Here is a 22,120-nt window from a genome sequence, read left to right as displayed (position 1 = left end):
GTTTGACGATGCGCTGGGCATCTCCGGCGTGCCCGGCTCGGTGGCGCCCCCGCTGGCCGAGCAGCTGCAGAGCGAGCCCTGGTTCCACGGGCCGCTGAGCCGCCGGCAGGCCGAACGGCTGCTGACGCGCGACGGCGACTTCCTGGTGCGCGAGTCCGGCACCACGCCGGGCCAGTACGTGCTGACGGGCCAGCAGGGCGGACAGCCCAAACACCTGCTGCTCGTGGACCCAGAGGGAGTGGTACGTGCCTCAGCAGCATCACCAACACACCAGCTACTGATTTTATTTTTTTGCTAAGTTTTTTTTTTGAGGCTTTTTTATGCCTTTTAATCAGATCGGATAGTATAGAGAGACAGGAAGCGAGTGGGGAGAGAGAGTTGGGGTGGGATCCGGAAAGGACCACGGGGCAGGAATCGAACTGGGGTCACCGGTGTGTGGTGCAGGTGCCATGCGCCACGGCTGGGGCCCAGTCACTGAATTTCAAACAGACGGGATGGCACGTATACAATCAGCAGAGCAAACAAGTCGGTCCGTTGTTTTCTAATAAGATGGATGGATTTGGAGTGAGATAAAGGAATGGATGGGGAGATGAAGAAGTGGGTGGATGGATGGATAGATGTACAGTTAGATTGATGGAGGAGTAGATATATGAAGAAAGAGGAGGGATGGAAAAATGGACAGAGAGAGAGCTGGAGAGATGAACGGATGCAAAGCTAAGTATGTATTGCAGCACAGCAATGTGTTGATTGGCCATCAGTGGAGGTGTGTAACTCGGTAGCCTTGCAGCCACACCAGTTCTCCTCTAATGGGTGGAAGGTGGAGTAGCAATACCACCAGACCAACTATCAACTAATTAGATGGATGGATGGACAGATGGTTGGATGGTGAGAGAGAGAGAGAGAGAGAGAGAGAGAGAGAAGGAAAGAGAAGAGAGAGTGTTATCCATTAATAGAGGGGATGAATGGATGGATGGAGAATTGTCAGGATGAATGGGTTGAGAGAGAGTGGGTAGACTATGGTACATTACGTGAGTCAGAATGAGGAGGAGTGGTATGCACAAGGGGAATCTTCTCTGCAGCGTAAGAGCTGCATTAATCTTCATATAATTGGATAGATGCATTGATGGGTGGATGGAGGGAGCAACACTGATGAGAACAGAGGGAAAAATCTGAGAGCGATGTGACTTTATTTGTGAATTTATTGCTTATGAGACAGCCAGAGAAGGAGGTTAAGCCAGCTAGACGAGGTGGGTCCATTCCATTCCAAAACCTCAAATTAATTTCACCGTGATTAAATATTTCTGTCAGCTGGGACACTGTAAGAGTAGTTTTCTGGACTTAATCCAAGAGAACTGCGCTGTAAAGGTATTTTATGGATTTAACCCAGAACTCTGCTATGTAAAGCTAAAACTAAGCTAAATCAATCCACTTGTCAAATTCACATTCATGCAATCAGTGGGTGATGAGCCTATTTTAAAGAATGCATTGTAAAAGAAGGCAAAATGAGAGAGAAAAATTAATGAATCAGAAAAAAAGCAGCAAAGTGCACTTAGTTTGGCAAGGGAGAGAGAGCGTGAGACATGTCTTCCAAACCACAGCCCATAAAACAGGAACTGATGCGACCACTAAAGAGGAAGTTGTTATCCCTAGGTGTGAAGTTCTTTTGTCTGTGCTGTGTCTTACCTCTCTCTGTGAATGTGACTTCTCATCTGAATGAACAACACTGCTTCTCGTCTAATTCATCCAGAGGTGCATTCAAATTTGCCAAACAGTGGCGAACGTTCGTGGTGAACATGTTTTCTTAAAATTTGATAATTTGGTGTTAACATTCCATTCTACCTGTAATTACATTGTTGCCTTCATCAAAGTCACGTCCAGTTCCACTTTATGTTCGCGGGGAACTATCCCCCTCAGACTGTTTGCAACTGTTTGCAAACGTTCACCGAAAACTCAAAGCTAACGGAAAACTGTTTGCAAACGTTCGCCAAAAACTCAAGACTAACGGAAAACTGTTTGCAAACGTTCACCGATGTTTGCGAATTTGAATGCAACACTCTGCTCTTCTTCCCCTCTCCTTCCCTTTGAAGTTAATCCTCCTCTCTTTTTTTTCTCCTTTTCCTTCTCTCTCTTTCCGTCTCTCTCAGGTGCGAACCAAAGACCACCGTTTCGAGAGTGTGAGCCACCTGATCAGCTACCACATGGACAACCGGTTGCCTATCGTCTCGGCGGGAAGCGAGGTGTGCCTACAGCAGCCAGTCGAGCGCAGGCTCTAAGCGGCCCAGAGCCGGCCCAAGCTTGCCATCCACCGGCCTGAGGCCGGACGCCCCCCTCTCAACGACCAGCGCGTTGGCACGTCACACCACCTTCATCCCTCACCCATCCTCTTCCTCCTCATCCTCAACTCCTCCCCCTGCTCAACTAACACCTTATTTGACCAGACTGTTGGTGGAAAACACTCCATTTTAGTGCAAACAAACAAACAAACAAAAAAACATTTAAAAGTTCTTTAAAGCGATGCAGTGATGACTAACAAACACAACAGGGACGAGACAGACACACGTTTCAAAGAAAAAGAAACGGCCAAAAATATGATGTGACTGTATCAACTGACCTGGGACAGTTGAAAACTTTACATAAAACATAAGGACTTGCAGTTTGAACTCCAAAGAGGACATTTCAGTAAAAAAGAACAAATGCGATGACAAAAAAGCATTTTAAAACCAACCCAAAGACTTGTCAGATGTTATGACATTCTCAGCTGTTTTTCAAAGGTTTTTGTTAAATGAAAAAAAAAAAACAAGCATTAACCCAAGTCAATGGAACGGAGCAAGCCATCCGCAACTGTTGATGTCAATGCCCCTCTTATGAATATGCATACGTTTTCTACCTTATAGAATTAGAAACGTTCACCATACTCTCCCCCTTGAAGCCCGGCCAGTTCAGAGGGGCTGGCCAAACCACCATTTCAGAAAGACTGTGAAGAGATTTGTTTTTCTTCATCTTCCTATAGGAAGGACAAACCATAGGAATAGTCACCATATCCCCAAATGAACCATCTCCAACATGGAATAATGTCATTCTCCACCACAGAGCGATGCCAAGCTAAGTTCCCCATATGCAAATGAAGGGAGCTGGAGTGTGTGTCTGCGTGCGTGTGTGTGTGTGTATGTATGTGTGTTTTTTTAATGAGTATTGATGCCATGACAATTCTGGTGAAGTTGATGGAAAAAGGGATCTGTATGGTTGGACTATGGTATGTGCCTCCACATACGTTGGATTGTTCTTAGGCTAAACAAAAGGAAGGAACAATAGGAAGACGTTTCCTCTCCCTGACCCTCACAACACTCCCGCCCCCCCCCCCCCCCCCCCCCCCCTGCCCCTCTTATCCTTCTAGCGATGCCTCATCCTGCTCTGCCCCTCCTCACCCCACAGAACCCCCTGTTGGCCATCCACTTTACGCCTGGTCGAAAATCACCACCAACCCCCCAGCCAGAGCCCCCCTCAGTGACCCCTCTGCCAAAGCTCGGAGCTGGAGCTGGCGTTGGGTGGCAGGACGGGTGGCGATGGGTGGTGCCGCTGTGCCAGCTGTCCGGGGCTGCGTGGCTGCTCAGAGACTAAACACTGGCAAGGACAATGCCGGAGGCTGGAAGGAGCTTCTGCTGGGTGTGGATGGGAGCAAGCCAGAGAGAGAGCGAGAGAGAAAAGAGACTGAGACTGAATACTGTGCTGCCCTGAGCCAATCATGACTCAGCTTGGGGGCCCGTTTATGATGTCACCTCAAAGGGAAAAAAAAAAAAAAAAAATCAACATCTGTACAGTGATGTCATATGGAAGCGCCTCAAACCATCCAAAGAGATGTAAGAAAAGAAAGTTAAAAGCATCCGAGGACTCGTCAGATAAGCCATGTCGCCGTGTTCTCGCTTTTCCTTTTTTTTTATACTCGTATTGGTGAATGGAATTACATGTTTTTTCAGCATCGACAATCTGTGTACATGAGTACATGTATCTTTTAGGGAAAACATGAAGAGACTTCACCGAATGCACATGCCCTGTGCTTTCAGCCATATTTGCTTTCACGATAGCACCTGTATATCTAAATGCCCATGCACACTGTAGCATTGCAATCTGCACCACTCATCTGAATATCCCGAAAGAAGAGAAAGAGACATTTCGAGGTGGAATTTAGCGGATCGAAGTGTGCGGCATTTGGAGGAGACGTGTCAGTGATTCTCCACTCTTTTTTCCCCTCCCTACTCATTTTTTTTTTTATTTCTCTCAGATTGTGCCTTTCTTTTTAGAGGAACCTGTGAGCAGAGGTTGAGATGTGCAGTAAATCAGGAAGACAAGGAAGGAAGGACACAAAGACTGTGTTCCAGTTTGCATACTTCTATACTTACGATAGGCTACCTAATATGACTGCTATTCGGTATTGTAAGTACAGAAGTATGCAAATTCGGAACACAGCCAAAGTAGTGAAAGAAGGAAAAATACAAATGCTGCAAAGGTTCCAGTGGTTAGCTTCAGGTGATGCTGATGCTTAGCCTCGATTCTGAACTCCTCCCATTTCAGTACGCTAATCCTTCTTACAATGCTGGTGTGTTATGCTAAAAAAGAAATATATAAAAACGAGAAATGCTGCTTTTTATCATTCGGTTTTATTTAATTTGGGAGATTTGGGGTAGTGACCCTTTGCTCCTCATTGGTGCAACTAGCAATGGTGTGGTCTGTCAGTAAAGACCCATTCGCAGGCAGATGTGAGTGATGATCAGCTATAACTGAGTCAGTCAGGGAAAGCTGCCCCCAAGTTACTCAGCAACACAAGCTGCTTTTAAAAGAGACTCCTCAGCCCCTTTCATTTGGCCACTAAAGCAAACACACTTCAAGAGGCTGTGATTGAGCTTGAAATTCCCTAGCTCTTAACTTCAGATCTGTAGGATTCCTCACAATGACTAAATGTAGTCCAATTAGAGTACAATACAATACAATACATTTTTTGGAACTCTTTAAAGTAAGCTTGGTGGTGTGGCGTCAACTGTCTCTCTGTCTCGCACCATTGGTCAAATCTCAACTGGAACCATGACAATCATGATTGACCACCACAATATGGCATGCAGCCAGCAGCAGTGATTTGGTGTAGTGTTGTAAATGATGTTGGTGCATTATTGTACAGATAGCCATCATTTTAGTGTCTGTACTTCACTTGGCGGACTCTTGCACAGGAAAACGGTTTGCTGTGTCTTTTTGCCCCTGTCATTTGTCGTGTTACTCTCTTTGTTTTTATTTTTGTGTCATCAAAAGAACACACTTTGCTCCGATTTGTTAAAAAGATGGATGGGTCATAAGGACCCTGGAAGGAGCGAGCCAGTGCCTTGCAGAAGTGGACTGGTCATGAGCTGAAACAGAAAGAGCTGATGGATCCTGACACACTAATGGATGGATTTAGTAGGAGTGAGTGAGGGGAGTAATGTCATCCTGTCACTGAGGCCTTCATTGCATGGAAACGATTTCAATGTTGCCGTAGTGAAGTTGTTTGGTGATGTTTGTTGTAATGTTTCCTTTCTCCTTTCTAATTTCCAAGCCAAAGGTTAGCTTTTTAAGTTAGTCAGCACAGATATTACTGTTTTATTTTTATTCTGTTTTATTACCCTTTTTACATTATTGTGTTTGGGAAAAGTTCATGTTTACACTTGTATCTGGACATATAAAATCACATATAATCTCATCCTTCATGGTGCACTTGGTTTTGAATGGAGCTTCTTGTGTTATACCATATGGTGTATTTCTTCCCCAAAAATGTAATGTTATAAAAAATGTGCATTTCTCAGCCATGGCAAACAATCTGAAAGATCCGTGCCCTGATGCTCCCAATAACCATGCCCCATCATGTGCAAAAATCACGTGCCTTCCCATTCTGTTCGTTGGAGATAAAACACATGATTTACTGGGAGAGGTGAAGTCTTAATAGTGACTCAATTGTTCCAAAGAAAAGTCTTAAAATATATCTTAATTTATATAATTCTACTAATTCACACAAACTATTTAATATGTTGGAATTTTCTTCATAATCGTATTCCTTTTAAGCAGGATGATTAAGGAGTTGCCAGTTTTAGTAAGGCAGTTATGAGGGCTTTTGTGGGCTCGTCTTTCTTGTGCGCTTGCTATCCGCAAACTGTTCCACTTCCAAAAGCACAAAGTCTGGTCTGACGACATGTTGATTTGCCACTACCCACAAATCTGTGTCCATGGCTTTTGAGGAGAAAGTTTTGACACATATTTGTGGCTCTTGTGACCTTTGCAACCTCCAGTTTATGCATCATAGGTAATATATTATAACAATTTATAAAATAAGTGAAACTTGTAGTAGAAATGCCTGCACAACTGACTTCAACATCAAGACTGCATAACTGCTGTGGCTCTTTCTTAAGGGGGGACAGTGCTCTCATATGCTTTAACAGCTTCCCTAGCCTGGCATTAAGAGACCCCTATAAGCAACTATAAGGGGCACAACCTGCCAACTTAAAGGCAGTACACAAACACCTCGCTCTGGTTTGATATGTGGTCCCTGCAAAGCAGCAATGGCCTACTTTCCTTTGGCCTGGTGTGCAGCAGTGTTTTGTGCTAAAGTGTAAGCTTGTGCCAACACAGAAAGAGGATGGAGTAGTTCTTTATTTCAGGAGGGAGGGCATATAGTATAGGGAGTTAGAGAGGATTGAGTAGTCCTTTATTTCGGGAGCGGGGCGGAGCATATAGTATATAGTATAGGGAGTTAGTAGAGCGGTTGAGCATATACAGTATACTGCATGATGTAAAGGGCAGGTTGAAGGGGTCAGCTGAGTGGGGACATGGGAATGTTACTTATATAAATAACTGCCACATATAGGTCTGTGTGACTTTTCCGAAGAGCTCTGTCTACACAACAACAACAACAACAACAACAGCAGCAGCAAAAGTATTGATTTCCAGAATGGTGTGGAGCAAAGCGAGGGCCTGGAAACAGGATAGGGTTGAAGGGGGCAACCCTCCACACACACAACACACGCACACACAGGCCAGAGAGAATGATCCAGGTAGAACAAAGAAGGGAGGAGGTTTTCAAAATGTCAACAATGGTGCGTGTGACATTCAATTAAAGCCAGACAATGGGGGCTTTTCTCTGTGAGGGGAAGTGGGCAGTTAGCGAGTACGTTCCAGAGCCGTATAAAGCGCCCGGTGACATCAGGAGCCCAAATGGACCAACGGCAGCCGAGTGTGAACTGCACCGAGTCCCACGTGCTGCGGAGAGCCTAGCGGGACGAAACAGCAAATCAGAAAGAGGACCCTGACGAGACCCCTCTGTAGGTATATATTAACCAAGACCCAAGGCTAGACAATCCCCCCCTCGTAAACACACGCAGCCATCCAGCATCCCCCTCCTGCCTGTCTGTTTTTCTGCACTGCGCTGGAGAGCCCCCATCTCATCGCCACAGTGGATCGCTTGTTTGACATGCACCCTCAGCGCCCCCTGCCCCAGGCCATGCCCTCCTCTCTGGGGCAGCACCTGAGAGACGCGGCCATGGGCCTGGGGCGCGGGAAGAACCTGCTGGGCGGGAACATCGCCTACGGCTTCATCCAGTCACTCAAGGAGTGCCTCTACTTCCTGCTCTGCTGCTGGTGCATCAAGGAGATCCTGGACTGAGCGAGGAGAAGAGAAGAGATAGGGGAGGACGGACAGGTGCACGCACGGGCCAGGGAATTGGCTTCACGGCTTTTTGATTTTTTTATCTTTCTCCTTTTTGCCATTCCGTCTTATTTATGGGTACTCGGAGAGGTAAGGGTGGTGCTTCTAGACTCTAGAAGACCAATAGTGGCCTTGGCTGTGTGGTCCACTGAACAATAAGGAAATGCCTTCCTGTGCTGAGATGATCTAGTAACCTTACCCTACTAGAAAGGACCTTTTTAGTGTCTCAACTGAGCCGTGGTAAGAGAGATGCTATGACTTTAAAAACAGAAATATATCACAGGAGGAACTGTATTTTGGCTGGGGCCTTCGTTATGGATATGTAGTCTTGAGACATGACTAAAGGACATTTCTTATGACATACTTTCAAGTGGCTTTGAATGATGCTTAATATACCGCACAGAGATTATCAGAGGCAGGAGATGCATCCAACTGCAGGCTGGGTCTCCTCAGATGCACACATCCTCTATAACAGTCGACTAGTGTCCAAGTCCATGCCTGTAATAAATACAAGACTGTAAAAAAAGCATTTCATGAGTTGAGTTCTGTTTGCCTATGCAAACAGCAGTGTGTTTAGTGAGGTCACCAGATCCAGTGTTTGAAATGGGACATTATGAACACCATAGTTAAACTTGGACTACATTTTTGCATTGACCTAAACACTGGAATGGACAGGGATATTATCCTTACAGTGAAAACTGAACTTATATGAGGGCCTGAAGGCCTGAAGTGCTGTGCTGGCTGCTCTTCATAAATCACAACTGGACTTGGCACCTCTTGGATGGCAGCTGTCACTCAAACCGATTCCAGTAAGCCTACTGATGTAACCAAGTTAAGGAAACAGCCTGGCAACAAACTAGACTGTGCCAAAAATAAAACAAATGTATCCAAAAATAAATAAAAACAACTGTTTTTGAAAATTATGTCTGTAGGGTTGTTAAGTCTGTATCTTCTTATTTATATTTTGTATTTTTTGTAAAAACGTAAAAGTAATGAATAGCCTGCTATAGGCTACCAGACATTTTGACTGGCCAATCTTCAGAAGAGTTTGTATATGGTTAGTAGACAAGGAATGGTGTAGGCAGCTTCAGACAAACATAAAGGATAGATTCATGACGTTATGTCAGTGTTATTTGTTTAACGTTGTAATTACAACTTGGCATGACCATCTACGAACATCTCTCGCGGAAACGTTTTGTGTAATTCCAAGATTGCTCGGCAACTTCACCTGTGTGCGTCGGTCAATCACAAAGTTTGATCGCCATAACACTCTTTAGTTTCATTGGTGGACTTGGGCTTTAGGAGGCGGGATGAACATAAAACATATGCATTTATTGGATAAACCAGCGGTTGAGGTATCAGTGTTAGAAGTGAACGCCCCCACTCCTGAAGTTGTGCGAAAGAGTCTCAATCATCAGGCGGAAGAGGACATCTAAGTACGAATTTTGGATAGCCTCAAGTTATCTAGGTAAGATCGTTCATTTGTTTATGTCCATTAATGTTACACTGATATTCTGTAAAAATGATAGATGTCAGTTAGACCGCCGTTTGACATTTCGACTCTTCGACATTTCCGGTACAGTTCAGTTTAAAGTTTAAGGAGGACGTGAACAAGACATCTGGCGTCATTTGCAGATGTCAAGCGTGCCTGTTTGACTTCGACTAGAGCTATTTGCCTTACATTTGAATGTAATAATTGCATAGGCTAACTGTTTCTGTCAGAGTCAGACGCGTCTAAAGGGATGCAGCTATAGGCTATTGTTGGATAGTTGCTGCTGGCATTTCAAAATATAGCCTTCACTCCGCCTCCGTCAATAATGTCCATCAACGCTTTGACAGATGCGCATCCAAATTCAGGGGGTGACATGTCCGTGTTGGTGTTGGCCGTCTTGTGGAAAAAGTAAACTTGTTCAATGCAACCAGGAGCTTACTTGTCCATAAAGGCTACTCACGAATTTGGCACTTTTTGTCCATGTTTGGTCATGTTTTGGAAAGCATGGGCCTGATGAAAAAGATTATGCAGACTATTGCGTCTGACGTCTGTTCACTTGCAGGAAAATTGCATTAGGCTACAGAAATTTAATCAGACCTTTCAGACAATGACTTGACCATGGGTTATAATTTACATCTGCATGTTCAGCCCTAGTTGGAAAGCAACTACCAATAGCATGCGATGCTGGTTGCGTGGAGTTCTAGCCTATACATTTAGGCTACCCTTTTATAGACATAAGCTCGACATATGTGAGCTACTACCTGAGAGGCAAACCACTCTCAATTTTGTTAGTTTTCTTCCGCATGCAGTTTAAAGGACTCTTCTGTCTGCATCCTCAAATTCCCCGCAGGCCTGACTGCGCGCACAGAGTCCATAGTTCTTGCTGCGCTAAATTTAGCGAATAGCTATTTAAGTCAATCCACTATATCCGCAACAATTCTCATGGCCCAAGGCTACGTTCAGAAATCCTCTCAAGGGAGGCCCGCTATTAGAAGACCTAAATTACTGAAGCAAGAGCGAGAAAGAAAGATCCTTATTATAAACTGAAGTGTGTCACTTAGAATGAGATGTCCACGCGCCTCCTTTGGCAATTACGTGATGTAGGCCTAAAACAAGTCTATGCTCCTCCACTTTGTTTTGTAAAGTCTGTCTGGGGAGAATAAAAAGAAATAGGAGACCCAATTCTGCTCTCAGAAATGGACCTCGGATGGATAGTTCAGAACCACCAGGCCACTCTCTACTTGGGTATATTATTTGACCCATTTCATAGGTTGTCTCAGTGGACAATATACATACACATATAGGCTATATATAACATATGCATATACATATACATATACATGGATTATACTGCATGTCTCTCTCTCTCTTTGTCTCTGGTTGCTCTTTGCTTGAGTCTTTTTATGGATTTCAGGACTAGACGTATACTGAATTGCTTTGTTTCACCCTTACTGTCACCGTGAATGGAATGGCCATCTCTCTCCCACACTTCCGCCACAGCGCCTGAGAGTGGTCGAGCTCGTTTCCTCAGGACTGAAAACGGCAGCCTTAGTTACGCGTTTCGCTGCCAAAGCATTCTCCACACAGGCAAAAGGCAGCACTGCCCGCACACTCACCCTGCTCACATACTAATGAGATCTTCATACAGCTACTGTGACTTGAGGTTTTGGAGGCTACGTGCAGACATACACATTCAGCCTAACGCATAGAGCTCTCAACACCGTATATAATCATCCTGACTGTGCATCCTGACACCCACACACACACACACACACACACACTCTTAAGACACACATTCTCACACTAACCCATACACACTTGAGAGCTATAGGTGTAGAACAGTGTAAGAGGTCAAAGCTCAAAGCACAAAACATAACCACACTTATGGACTTTCAGTCAGTATCCTTGCTAACACAAACTCTCTCTCTCTCACACACACACACACTCACACACGCACACACACACACACACACACACACACACACCCACACACAGCCTAACCAGCCTAACCGATCACATCGATCAGGGATTCTTAACGTTACTTCCTACTTTACCTAAACCACAGGAAACAATGTATTTATCTTTGTTCCACCTGAACTTGTAATGTCTGTAGGTGTTGCTACTATTTACCACTGTGTTTGGATTTCGAAACTACCGTCATCCTCTCACATTGCTGATTGGCCCGCCAGCCTGTTGGCTTAGCCTTAGGGAAACACAAGCGCATTGAGAGGAGCCAGACTGTATATCAGTGAGACGGAAAAGAGCTGAAACGTAGGCAGGCGGGGCCAGGCTATCTGTCTCCTTACAATGTGTTATTTCTTTGAACACAATAAACATACACTGAGCAGAAAAAAAGAGCATGCACATTATCTAGCGCTATGACATCGTAGCACACATACGCCATTGTCCTCTTGAGAGGCAGGGCTGAATTTCATGCAAATAACGAGTGTCTCATGGAAATGAGCTTTGAACAAGGACAGGTTTATGAAACTAGGTTGGCTGTGTGTGTTTGCGTGTGTGTGTGTGTGTGTGTGCATGTGCGAGAGGGAGATAGAGAGAGAAGGAAAGGGGGAAGGGTGGGGGGTGGAACAAGAGGAAGAGGGCTTGAAGGAGTGTTTCTATGTGAATTTCCATAGTTTATCCTCTCACTGTTAAAGGTTCAGCAGTGTGTTTATCCTAGTAGTTCATCCTCTCACTGCTAAAGGTTCCGCTGTGTGTTTGTTCTAGAAGTTTTATCCTCTCACTGTTAAAGGTTCAGCAGTGTGCTTATTTCAGTGGTTTATCTTTTCACTGTTAAAGGTTCCACTGTGTGTTTATTCTAATAGATTATCCTCTCACTGCTAAAGGTTTCACTGTGTGTTTGTTCTAGAAGTTTTATCCTCTCACTGTTAAAGGTTCAGCAGTGTGCTTATTTCAGTGGTTTATCTTTTCACTGTTAAAGGTTCCACTGTGTGTTTATTCTAATAGATTATCCTCTCACTGCTAAAGGTTTCACTGTGTGTTTGTTCTAGAAGTTTTATCCTCTCACTGTTAAAGGTTCAGCAGTGTGCTTATTTCAGTGGTTTATCTTTTCACTGTTAAAGGTTCCACTGTGTGTTTATTCTAATAATAGTTTATCCTCTCACTGCGAAAGGTTTCACTGTGTGTTTATTCTTGTAGTTTATCCTCTCATTGCTAAAGGTGTCACTGTGTGCATGTATCTAGTTCCTGGGGCAGGGCCACCAGAGGGCAATGTCTGACAACAGCAATAGTGCCAATGGCAACAACTGGACCATCATACCACCACCAGAGGTATGACATAGACATATACATAATACTGTATATCATATATGATTTTTATGTGTGTGTGGGTGTCCATAGGTGCCTCTCATGTAAAGTTTATACGTCCTCCCTCGCTCCTCGGGCCTCGATCCTCACTGATCTACATAAAGAATGATGGGGCGGCAACAACGATAGTCTATCCCTTCGTCTATCTTTCTTTATGTAGATCAGTGAGGATCGAGGCCCGAGGAGCGAGGGAGGACGTATAAACTTTACATGAGAGGCACCCCATGTGTCTTTCCATGTGTCCGTCTGAGCATTGTTTGTGTTTGTGGCCAAATGGTTGTGACTTGACGATGACGGGTTTCGTAGGCACCTGTTGCTGAGAATGTGGGTCCCGTGCTGGAGGACTCCCGCGGCCATGGAGAGCTGAGCAGCTCAGTGGACCCTGATCCTCCCCCAGAGCTGCAGCTGGAGTCGGCCCTCTCCCCCTTGCAGCAGACAGAACCAGAGCTCTCGTCAGAGGTCCAGACACAGCCACTGCTCTCGGCAAGAGCGGACGCGTCACACGGGCAGAGTGGAACCGACCAGTCTGTCGAGCAAGAACCGGTAGATCTGTTTGTTTTACACGTGAACCGGTAGATTTGATATCTGTTTGTTTTACACGTGAACTGGTGTATTTGATATCTGTTTGTTTTACACTTGTGCCCACGTATCCACACAGCAGTGTGCATAAGCTACCTGTCTTGAGGGTTTGTCAGGTCAGAAATTCAGAAAACATACATTTCAGGACCGTGACTAGTCTACCAACTTGCCAGACATGCTCTTTAACTTGCCCTGGTCCAGCAGACCGGAGCTCAAGTTTAACCCTGAGGAGTTTATGCCATTCTAAATATCCGACTGTCATGACTACCAGACCGATGTTTGTTTCAGAAGTAGTTTTATGAGTTTTGGTCAGTGCCATTATGTGTGATTTTTTAAAAATATATATATTATTATTATTTTTTTTTTTTTTAAATTTTCGCATTTATCCTCAGAGCTCTCCATAAATAGCTGAGCTCGTTCTTTGTTTAAGGAGACATTTCTCTGTAGCCCCACCAACTGCTTTGATCTCATTATGTCATTGTACACAGTATGTCTGCGTACAGAACACGCCTGTATCGTTGCTCCCCTAAAGTACTGTGTGTGGTCATTGTCAGTTAAGTGAAGGACTGTCCCTGGATGGCCTTGATGACCACACTCAGAATGACGACTCCACCCCCAGTGTGGTCCCTCTGAGCTCCGTCGCCGAGGGCGATGAGTCCACGGCCCTCGATGAGCACAGTGTGTACCACGGCTACGCGGAGAGCCACGCCCACCCCAGCGCCGACACGGATCTCTTCTCCGATTCGTACACGCACATAAGCTCCACCCCCGATGCCATACACACTGTCGAGGAGGAGGAGGAGCTTCAAGAGGAAGAGGAGGGGCTTGATCAGAGAAGAAAAGGCACCGAGGAAGTAAAACTGTCAGGTATGCTATGCATTGATTGACTCTCCATCTTCTCAACTTCTATTTCCCTATCTCTTGATTTAGCCTATTGTGCAGTTTCTGTTATTTATCAAATTCATTTGACAACAGTCTATTGCCTTTCATAATTCCATAAATAACTAGAAAAGCACTCAGAGAGAAAACATAAACGCCTCCTGGATCCAGATGGTGATACGGATCACTCAAAAATGTAATTGTTTCGTCCTTGGGTCATTTCAGACCTTTCCTGAAAATTTTGTCGGAATCCATCCATACCTTTTTGAGTTATCTTGCAAACAGACAGACAGACAGACAGACAGACAAACCCCGATGAAAACATAACCTCCTTGGCGGAGGTAATAATGTCCTCCCCCCTTGATGTATTTGAATTGATTAGTGGTCCATGTGGTGACTGTGGGGCCCTAGTGAGACTCAGTACAGTAGGTGTGTCTGCTGGGAGAATGGAGAGGAAATGTGTGACGTCCTGTATCATCAGACCTGCCTCTCTGCTGCTCATTTGAAACAGACTCATTTTGCTTCCGGACACCTTTTCGTTAGCTGACAGATTTTAAACACTTTGGTTCGAAGCCGCTTGGTTTGGCAGCTCTGAACGGAAATAGAGCCATCTGGGATGCTTGGCAGCAAGCCTCGTAATAGAGGCTCATTATTTACAAATCTCTTTATTTTAAAAGACAGAGAAGTTTTACCCTGAAGTCCTCTCCAAAATCTTTAATTATTCATCGGAAACAAACCCGAAAACAATAGCTACATGAAACGCTACATGGGGGAAAAACAACAATGTTGCGGGATGAAATGATGGGAAGTGTGCACTTCTGAGGAGTGTGAGGATTTTAGATGGAGGCTGGGAGGAGGAGGAGGAGGAGGAGGAGGAGGGATTTGGGGAGAGCTTAGGTGGGGGTTAGTGAAGGAGAGCTGGAGCCCCTGGCTGAGTGGATATGAAAGGGGACCGCTGCTTACGGGCAGCGTCATCAGAGCAGGCGTCTCATCCATAATGAAGCATATCGGGCTGAGCACTTGAGCTATTTTGACAGCTGCATTTCTGTGTGTGTGTGTGTGTGTGTGTGTGTGTGTGTGTGTGTGTGTGTGTGTTGAACTGGCTGCATTGCAAGAAGTGCCACATTAATCTCATAAGTGGTGATCTTGACCCAAACACACACATCCATCCATACATCCATACATACATATACAGACACACTCCAAGTTGGAGCTGTGTTAGCTGTGACGTTTCAGAGTAAAGGGTCACTGCACAGAGGTGCAAAACGTAATTGGTGAACAACTTTGATCAAGAAGCTCAGAATATACCGTGTTTGATCTCCCTTAGTATCTGAACAGCATGCATATGCACATAGACAGACTCCTCAGCAGTTATTCTCCTACGCGTGTGTTTGAAGACGCCGGTACTTTTTGCCAGCTAATTGGCTGCGGTGTGATAAAGTTTTGCAGAATCTTGCAGAGCCTGAACTTTTTCAGGGAAGTTTGCGGCGAACGAGTGCAGAGGAAACTGAATGGGGGAGTTCAAAGAAGTCGAAACGTCACTCTCTCGTCTGGGTTCTCTCTCTCTTTTTTTTGCCGATCAGACAGCCCGCAGGAGTCGGTGTCGGCGACGGAGGGAGAGAGCGAGGGAGACGGCCTGAGGAAGAGGAGGAACGTGTCCCTGCTGGGCTCCCTGGACCGCCGCGGCAAAGACGGAGAGCGGGAGGAAGAGGAGGAAGAGGAGGAGGAGGATGGGGAGGAGTACCGGCCGCCCCCAGCAAGGGAGGAGGAGACGGGCCTGTCTCTGAACAAGTGCATCCTGGGAGCTCTGCTGCTGCTGGGCCTGGGGACCATCTTCTTCTCTGGTGAGTTCTGCGAGGAGAACCGTGTTCTAACGGTCTAACTGTTCTCCATGGTGTTATCACAGCATTCCCTCAAAGCACCGTCCAGTCCATCCACCCATGAGCTGTTGTGTGTGGAGAACATCCATGTTCTGTCATGTGTAAAATATGCTGCTCTTAAATCAGTCAAGTGATAAGGCATAAAAAAAGTCATTGGAAGTGGATTATTATTACTGGTAGAATCATAAGAATGATCATTATGTAATTTAGGTGTTATGACACGTATATGCTAAGTAATATGCAAAAGAAAAGATGTTGCCAGTTAAGTTCATTCTCATAATTCAATTTCATGAAATATTTCGCAAGTATATTTTACACATACCTCACTGTTTTCTTCATTTGTATCTGAAACTGTTGACTTGGCTAGTGATTTTAAGAGCCTTCTGAAAGTGCCAGTTTAAACAATTATGTTTCACAAAAGCCCCAAAAATAGCACTTTAAAAAACAGTGGTTCTGACTTGCTGTGATGTTGGATAAGTATATTGAGCGCTGTGACTGAGGTGTATTACTCTACAGGTGTGTTCATCGACCTGGATGAGGGTAGGTAAAGATGGAGGGAGAATGAATGGAAGAACGAGCACACCTACTTGAAAGAGAAACGTGTGTGTGTGTGTGTGTGTGTGTGTGTGTGTGTGTGTCTCTGTGTGTGTCTGTGTCTGTGTGCGTTTGTGAAGGAGTATAAGGGTGTATGTGGCTTTGCTAGGGTAATTGTCACTTGCTTAGTCAGGAGTTCTCGCTCTTCCTCTCCCAGAATCCCTTGCACATGCACACTCTTACCTACCGCCACCTTCCCGCTCCTGTGTCCCTCACTGAAGGCATCCCATCTGTCCCACGCAGTCCTTTACTACCAACATGTCTGTGCACCTCTTAACATGATATGCATGATATGCACGTCATGTGTTTGTCCTCAAAACAGACAAACATAATGTTGCCATGTCCTGTTCTTATGCTGAATCACTCTCTAAAGTCTGGTGGAGGTGTTGTTTGTTCGTAATCCAAACTATAATCTAAACTCCGGACAGTCTCAGCCAACCAACGTGGATGAGTTTTTAGAGAATTCCTCGGATGTTGTTGTGCCGTGCTTGTGTGGGCCGTTGAGGAAACACAGGTGCCTCTCATGCAGCGTTTATACGTCCTCCCTCGCTCCTCGGGCCTCGATCCTCACTGATCTACATAAAGAAAGATAGACGAAGGGATAGACTATCCCTTGTTGCCGCCCCATCATTCTTTATGTAGATCAGTGAGGATCGAGGCCCGAGGAGCGAGGGAAGACCTATAAACGCTGCACCTTGGGTGTGTTTGTCTCCTCATGCCCGCGTGCACAAATACTAAACACAGTAAAGTGTGGAACACTGGTACTGCAAAGGAACAGTAACACAAAGCATGATACGCTTACAGTATATAACATCATCACACATTCATGTCTGTGTGCAAGAGAAATACGCAACGCATATATTCTTGTTACTCAGTTTTATGTCCGTGTGTGTTGTAGAGAGATGATACTCTTTTTTTTGTTGTTATCCAAAGGCTTTACAAACCCCTTCAGTGTGTTTATTTTTTCTTTTGTCCTTCTGTTTTTTTTATTTGTTTGTTTGTTTTTGCTTTGTCTTGCCAGAAGCAGATGATGTGAAGGAGTTGAAAGATCGAGATCTCGCACAGGTTAGATTGCGGCCTCTCTCTGTTATCATCGGTTTTCTTCCATCATCTTTCCACACAGTCTCCCCATGTTGTTTGTTTGTTGCATTATTTATGCAGCACGGTTATGTATACAGAATGCAAAGAGTTTGTGTTGTTGCAGGAATGGTTGAAGAGCGAAGGACGTCCAGACGCTTATGCTGGAGGGAAACACCCCGGACTGGTGGACAAAGAAAATGAACAGATCGCAGTACTACAGGCCCAGTTACAGGTGTGTGTGTCTGTGTGTGTGTCTTGACCTAAGTAATCCCTGTGAGTGTGTGCATATGTGTGTATGTGTGTGTATTTGTGCATGTGCGTATGTGTGTGTGTGTGTGTGAGTGTGTGTGTGTGCCATGACTAATTTCAGTGACCAGTGCTGTCACTGGATAATCTGTCACTTCGATATCCTACCACAGGCAGCCTGATCCAAATTTGCACTGCAAAGGATATCGTCATTTTTTATTCCCACAAGCAGTCGCATCCTATATCCTGGCTCACTTAAGATTCAGACCTGTTTTAACAAGTACATTTTAGAATAAGTCTAATCCCCCACAGAGCAGTTTTCAGCACTTCTCTCTCTCTCTCTCTCTGTGTCTCTCTCTACCTCTCTCTCTCTCTCTACCCCACCGGGATCTTTTTAACTGGGTCTCCTCGAGTCTGAATGGCTCCCCGACTGCCGTTCCTCTTCATCTAATCCCTCTCTTTCCTTGGGTGCTCCAGCAGGCCCAGAAGGAGCAGCTCACGTCTGCCCAGCAGCTGTTGCAGGAGGGGGCCAAGGAGCGGGAGCGGCGGGAGCGCCTGGAGAAGGAGAACCTGAAGATGAAGGGGGAGCTGGAGTCGCGGCCCGTCCGGCAGAAGGAGCTGGAGCAGGAGAACGAGAGGATGAGAAAGGAGCAGGAGAAGTCCAGGAGGGAGCTGGACGGCATGTCGGCCATTCAGAGGGAGCTGGGCGCTCTCAAGGCCAAGATGGGTAAGAGACGGCTTTCCAGTGGCTCAATGAGTTAATTATGAAATAATTAAGGTTATTATTTACTGTCCGTCTGTCTGTCTGTCTCTCTCTCTCTCTCTCTATCTGATCATTATTCTTGGTAATATCCATAGATGTTATAAAGATGTTATCAGTTAGTTTTCGCTTTTCTCATAATCTTATGTGAGCCATTTTAGTTTTAACTGTAAGGACCACAAACTATACAGACACACGTCAATTCATTTACTTCCCTTTTTGTCCTTTAAAGTTTCATTTTTACTCCCCATCCTCATTATTTTCACAGGAGCAGTGCCCTCTGCTGGTCAATCCACAGAACAGCAGAGCGGCCAAGATCCACAGCAAAAGGGGGAGAGGAAAGACGCAAAGGACAAGAAAAAACATCTAAAGTTAGAGAAAGAGAAAGTTGAAAAAGAGCACAAGAAAGAATGGAAGAAGCAGAAGAAAGAGGAGAAAGAGGCGAAGAAAGACAAAGGTACCAAGAAAGATGTTGGAGAGAGGAAAGAGGGGAAGGAGAAGAAACATGAAGCGAAGGAGAAAAGAGGTGCGGTAGAAGGCAAAGAATGGAAGGACCGAGGAGAGAAGGAGTTGAAAGAGGAGAAAGATTGGAAGAAGAAAGAGAAGAAGCTTTGGGCAAAGGAGGGCAAGGCTGAAAAGAAGGAGGGGAAAGACAAGGGTGAGAGGAAAGAGGACAAGAAGTGGAAGAAGGACAAAAGCATGGATGGACACAGAGAAGGAGAGAGGAAGGAATGGAGAGAATGGGAGGAGAAAAGAGGGAAAAGGGGAGGAAAAGATGGAGAGAACAAGCACAGAGACGAAGATAGAGCACGGAAGGAAGATAAGAAAAGGAAAGGTGATGACATGAGCGACGGAAAAGTGTGGAAAAAGAAGAAAGACTGGAAAGACACAGAGGAACGGAGTGAAGAGTCGGACTGGAGAAAAAGAAAAGACGACGGCAAGAAAAAGAGCGCAGAAGGGAAAGAGGCTGGCCAGAAAAAGTGGAAGGAGGAGAAGGACCACAACTCCGAAAGGAAAGAATGGAGAGAGAGGAAGGAGGAGAGGAAACACTCGGGCGGCAAAGCGAAGGAGCGGTCTAAAGAGGACGAGGAAGATGAAGAGGAAGAACATGGGGAGCACAGGAGAGATCACAAGTGGAGAAAGCCCAGAGATGACCACCACAAAGGCCAGGGCAGAGCCGGGAAACACCACAGACACGACAACAAAGACCATCGCGGCCAGAGCGCGGACGACAAGACCTCTTCCCATCTTCACGACGACGACAACGACGATGATGACGACAACGATGACCACACTGACGGCGGTCGTTTCCGCGGCGACTACTGGAGCCAGCAGCGCCAGAAGCTGCATCACTCCCGCGAGCCTCCGGCCGAGTGCTCGGACGCGGCGGCCTGCGCCCGCGCCCAGGGCCTCGTCCCCGTCTCCCTGGGCGACTTCGAGGCCCTGCTGCTGGCCTACCTGGACCGCCTGGACGCCGCCGCCTCCTCCGCCGAGGACCAGGCCTCCCGGAGACAGAAGCTCAGCGCGCTGGTGAGGGAGTTCTTCGCGGCCGACGGCCTCTTCGCCCACGACCGGACGCCCTTCGGCGAGTTCGTGGGAGACGTGTCGGACATCCTGGAGGACATGGCGGAGGAGGAGGAGGAGAACCGAGAGATGGAGGAGGAGATGGAGGGCTTCCAGAAGGACGCGCTGGAGAGGTTCGCCATGCCGGAGGAGGAGGAGGAGGAGGAGGAGGGAGGGAAGGACGGCACGGAAGACAAGTCCAAGAGAACGAGTGGCAGAGTAAAAGGCTGATGGAGATATTCACCGCCTACATTGATAGAGATTTAAGAATTCAGGAGAGGAACGTGCTAGAAAGACGAGAGGGAAAGATGTCATGTCATGTAGTGTCATGTTAAGCGAGCGATAAGGTTAGGTAGGATTGGGTTGGGTCTTCTGATTTGAGTCTCAGAGCTCCCCTGGTTCGAAAGATTAAAAAAAAAGAAAAATCTCCACAGCTTGTCCATAGCAAAAACCATTTGCACCTCTGGAGTAGATTCTGCAGGTATCTCAGCCATTGTACAGTTCTCCAGAAAATCGCTCTCTCTCACTGCTGTATTGTGTTTAGTACAAAGACTTTCTGAAGTAAAGAATATCACATGGGGTGGACTGTTATTGCACTTACTGTAATTGAACTCACGATCACTGAAACTATAACTGAGTATGTAAATATGCTAGAATGGCTTTCCTTGTGTAACTTATTGCCTGTGGCGGGATCGGTCTCTAGTCTTTTCACAAGGCAAGCACAGCTGCACTCATTGTAATTGACCATTTCATGAGGTACTGATGCCAGTTATTTTATTATATAAGTACGAAGAAAACAATGCTGCATGGCAGTGTTAATATTGTTTCAAGGATCTACAAAAATGCAGATTATTTTTTCTGCCCAGCGTGACCGTTAAGAAGAAGACTGTCCTCTCAGACCACACATGGTAATAGTCAGAGAAGGGGGGGGGGAGACACAACAAGCAATAAAAGATCCAACTTCACATCAGTAATTGCCTTATCATTCACGCACCAAGGGTGGCTGTGGGGTTTGTTTCACTACTGAGTTTTAAAAATAATAAATGTTTGAACGCTTTGTTTGCTATTGGTATGAGTTATGAGGTTAAACATCCTGATATCAAAGGCTGTTACTGGAGCATTCATGGAGTGCATGGCACTCACACAATGTGATTTAACCTGAATTCTTACAGAGTACTTACACACAACTGTGTAGACTCTTCCTATAGAACGCCTTTGAATTATTTAGAATAAAAAGATAGCTCACCTATGTAAGCACCATTAGAATCGGCATTTACTAGAAGAAAAAAAAAACATTTTGTCTTTCTAGGACTGTGGTCTTGTTTATACTCTGGTACGGCCTGCACTTTTTTGTTATTATTATTACAATACTTTTAAAATGTGTCGTTGCTTGGTTAAGCTCTCATGGAACTTTGCCCCCTAATGTCATAATCTTAAACATGTCTTAACAAACACAGAAGTGAGAAAAATCCTTTAAGAAACTGAAAAACAGAACATTCATGATTGTATTGGCTTTGTGTCTCTCTGGTCAGAGATTTAATTTGTGTGGTAGAGAAATTATTAGTTAATACATTAAAACACAATTAACACATCCAGTAATTACTTGTAATTGCTTGAATATGAGTTTAGGTGTCTGTTTCCAAAATAACACAAATTTGATGGAACACTTGCAGAGCATTGTGATGTTTTATATGTGATGAAAACTGTTGAATGTATATCTTCTATGAAATTATTGATGAATAAAAAAACTTTGTGAAATGTTCCTCTCATTCTTTTACTCTTACCTTTTATACTCAGGAATGGGCTTTTGAAGGTTCAGTCCATGGGACCACACTTTAGTTTTCTGAAGGAGAAACTGTAAGAAACCTGAAATACAGCTAATTCAGAAAATATGAACATAAAGAATGAGTGAAACACTGGCAACCACTTAAAGATCAGAAATTAAGAAACTAATGGCTTCCTTCGTGTATTCACACCAATGCTAGACTAGAGTTCACACTCAC

At 45.2% G+C, this 22,120-nt stretch overlaps 3 protein-coding genes across 11 annotated transcripts in view; all 3 read left to right on the top strand.

The window, feature by feature from the left end:
• shc1 (SHC (Src homology 2 domain containing) transforming protein 1) overlaps positions 1–5,722 on the top strand; it is a 34,616-nt gene extending 28,894 nt beyond the window's left edge. For all 5 annotated transcript variants that reach the window (XM_062539128.1, XM_062539127.1, XM_062539126.1 and 2 more), the window contains 2 exons: positions 1–241; positions 2,145–5,722. The exon at positions 1–241 is cut by the window's left edge and continues 4 nt beyond it. In XM_062539128.1, the coding sequence (XP_062395112.1) occupies positions 1–241; positions 2,145–2,273 (370 nt within the window). In that variant the 3' untranslated portion in view covers positions 2,274–5,722. The remainder of the gene's footprint in view (positions 242–2,144) is intronic.
• A 1,494-nt stretch (positions 5,723–7,216) lies between these two features.
• On the top strand, positions 7,217–8,640 carry lenep (lens epithelial protein). Its single transcript, XM_062539129.1, has one exon. The coding sequence runs from the start codon at positions 7,484–7,486 to the stop codon at positions 7,673–7,675; it is 192 nt and encodes a 63-aa protein (XP_062395113.1). The 5' UTR covers positions 7,217–7,483; the 3' UTR covers positions 7,676–8,640.
• A 441-nt stretch (positions 8,641–9,081) lies between these two features.
• pbxip1b (pre-B-cell leukemia homeobox interacting protein 1b) lies at positions 9,082–21,875 on the top strand. 5 transcript variants are annotated; one of them, XM_062539121.1, is made up of 10 exons: positions 9,082–9,185; positions 12,414–12,500; positions 12,843–13,079; positions 13,670–13,982; positions 15,578–15,838; positions 16,391–16,414; positions 17,490–17,533; positions 17,673–17,780; positions 18,275–18,521; positions 18,823–21,875. In XM_062539121.1, the coding sequence occupies exons 2-10, from the start codon at positions 12,441–12,443 to the stop codon at positions 20,346–20,348; spliced, it is 2,820 nt and encodes a 939-aa protein (XP_062395105.1). In that variant the 5' UTR covers positions 9,082–9,185; positions 12,414–12,440; the 3' UTR covers positions 20,349–21,875. The 5 variants fall into 5 exon arrangements, with proteins under 5 accessions (XP_062395105.1, XP_062395102.1, XP_062395107.1 ...); XM_062539118.1 differs by having other exon boundaries at positions 18,272–18,521; XM_062539119.1 differs by having other exon boundaries at positions 9,087–9,185; positions 12,390–12,500; positions 18,272–18,521.
• The last annotated feature ends 245 nt before the right edge of the window (positions 21,876–22,120 follow it).

The sequence above is a fragment of the Sardina pilchardus genome, chromosome 6 (genome assembly GCF_963854185.1).
Source record: "Sardina pilchardus chromosome 6, fSarPil1.1, whole genome shotgun sequence".
Lineage (NCBI taxonomy): Eukaryota > Metazoa > Chordata > Actinopteri > Clupeiformes > Clupeidae > Sardina > Sardina pilchardus.
The sequence above is the reverse complement of the archived record's forward strand: the minus strand, read 5'-3'. Positions and strand labels throughout refer to the sequence as shown.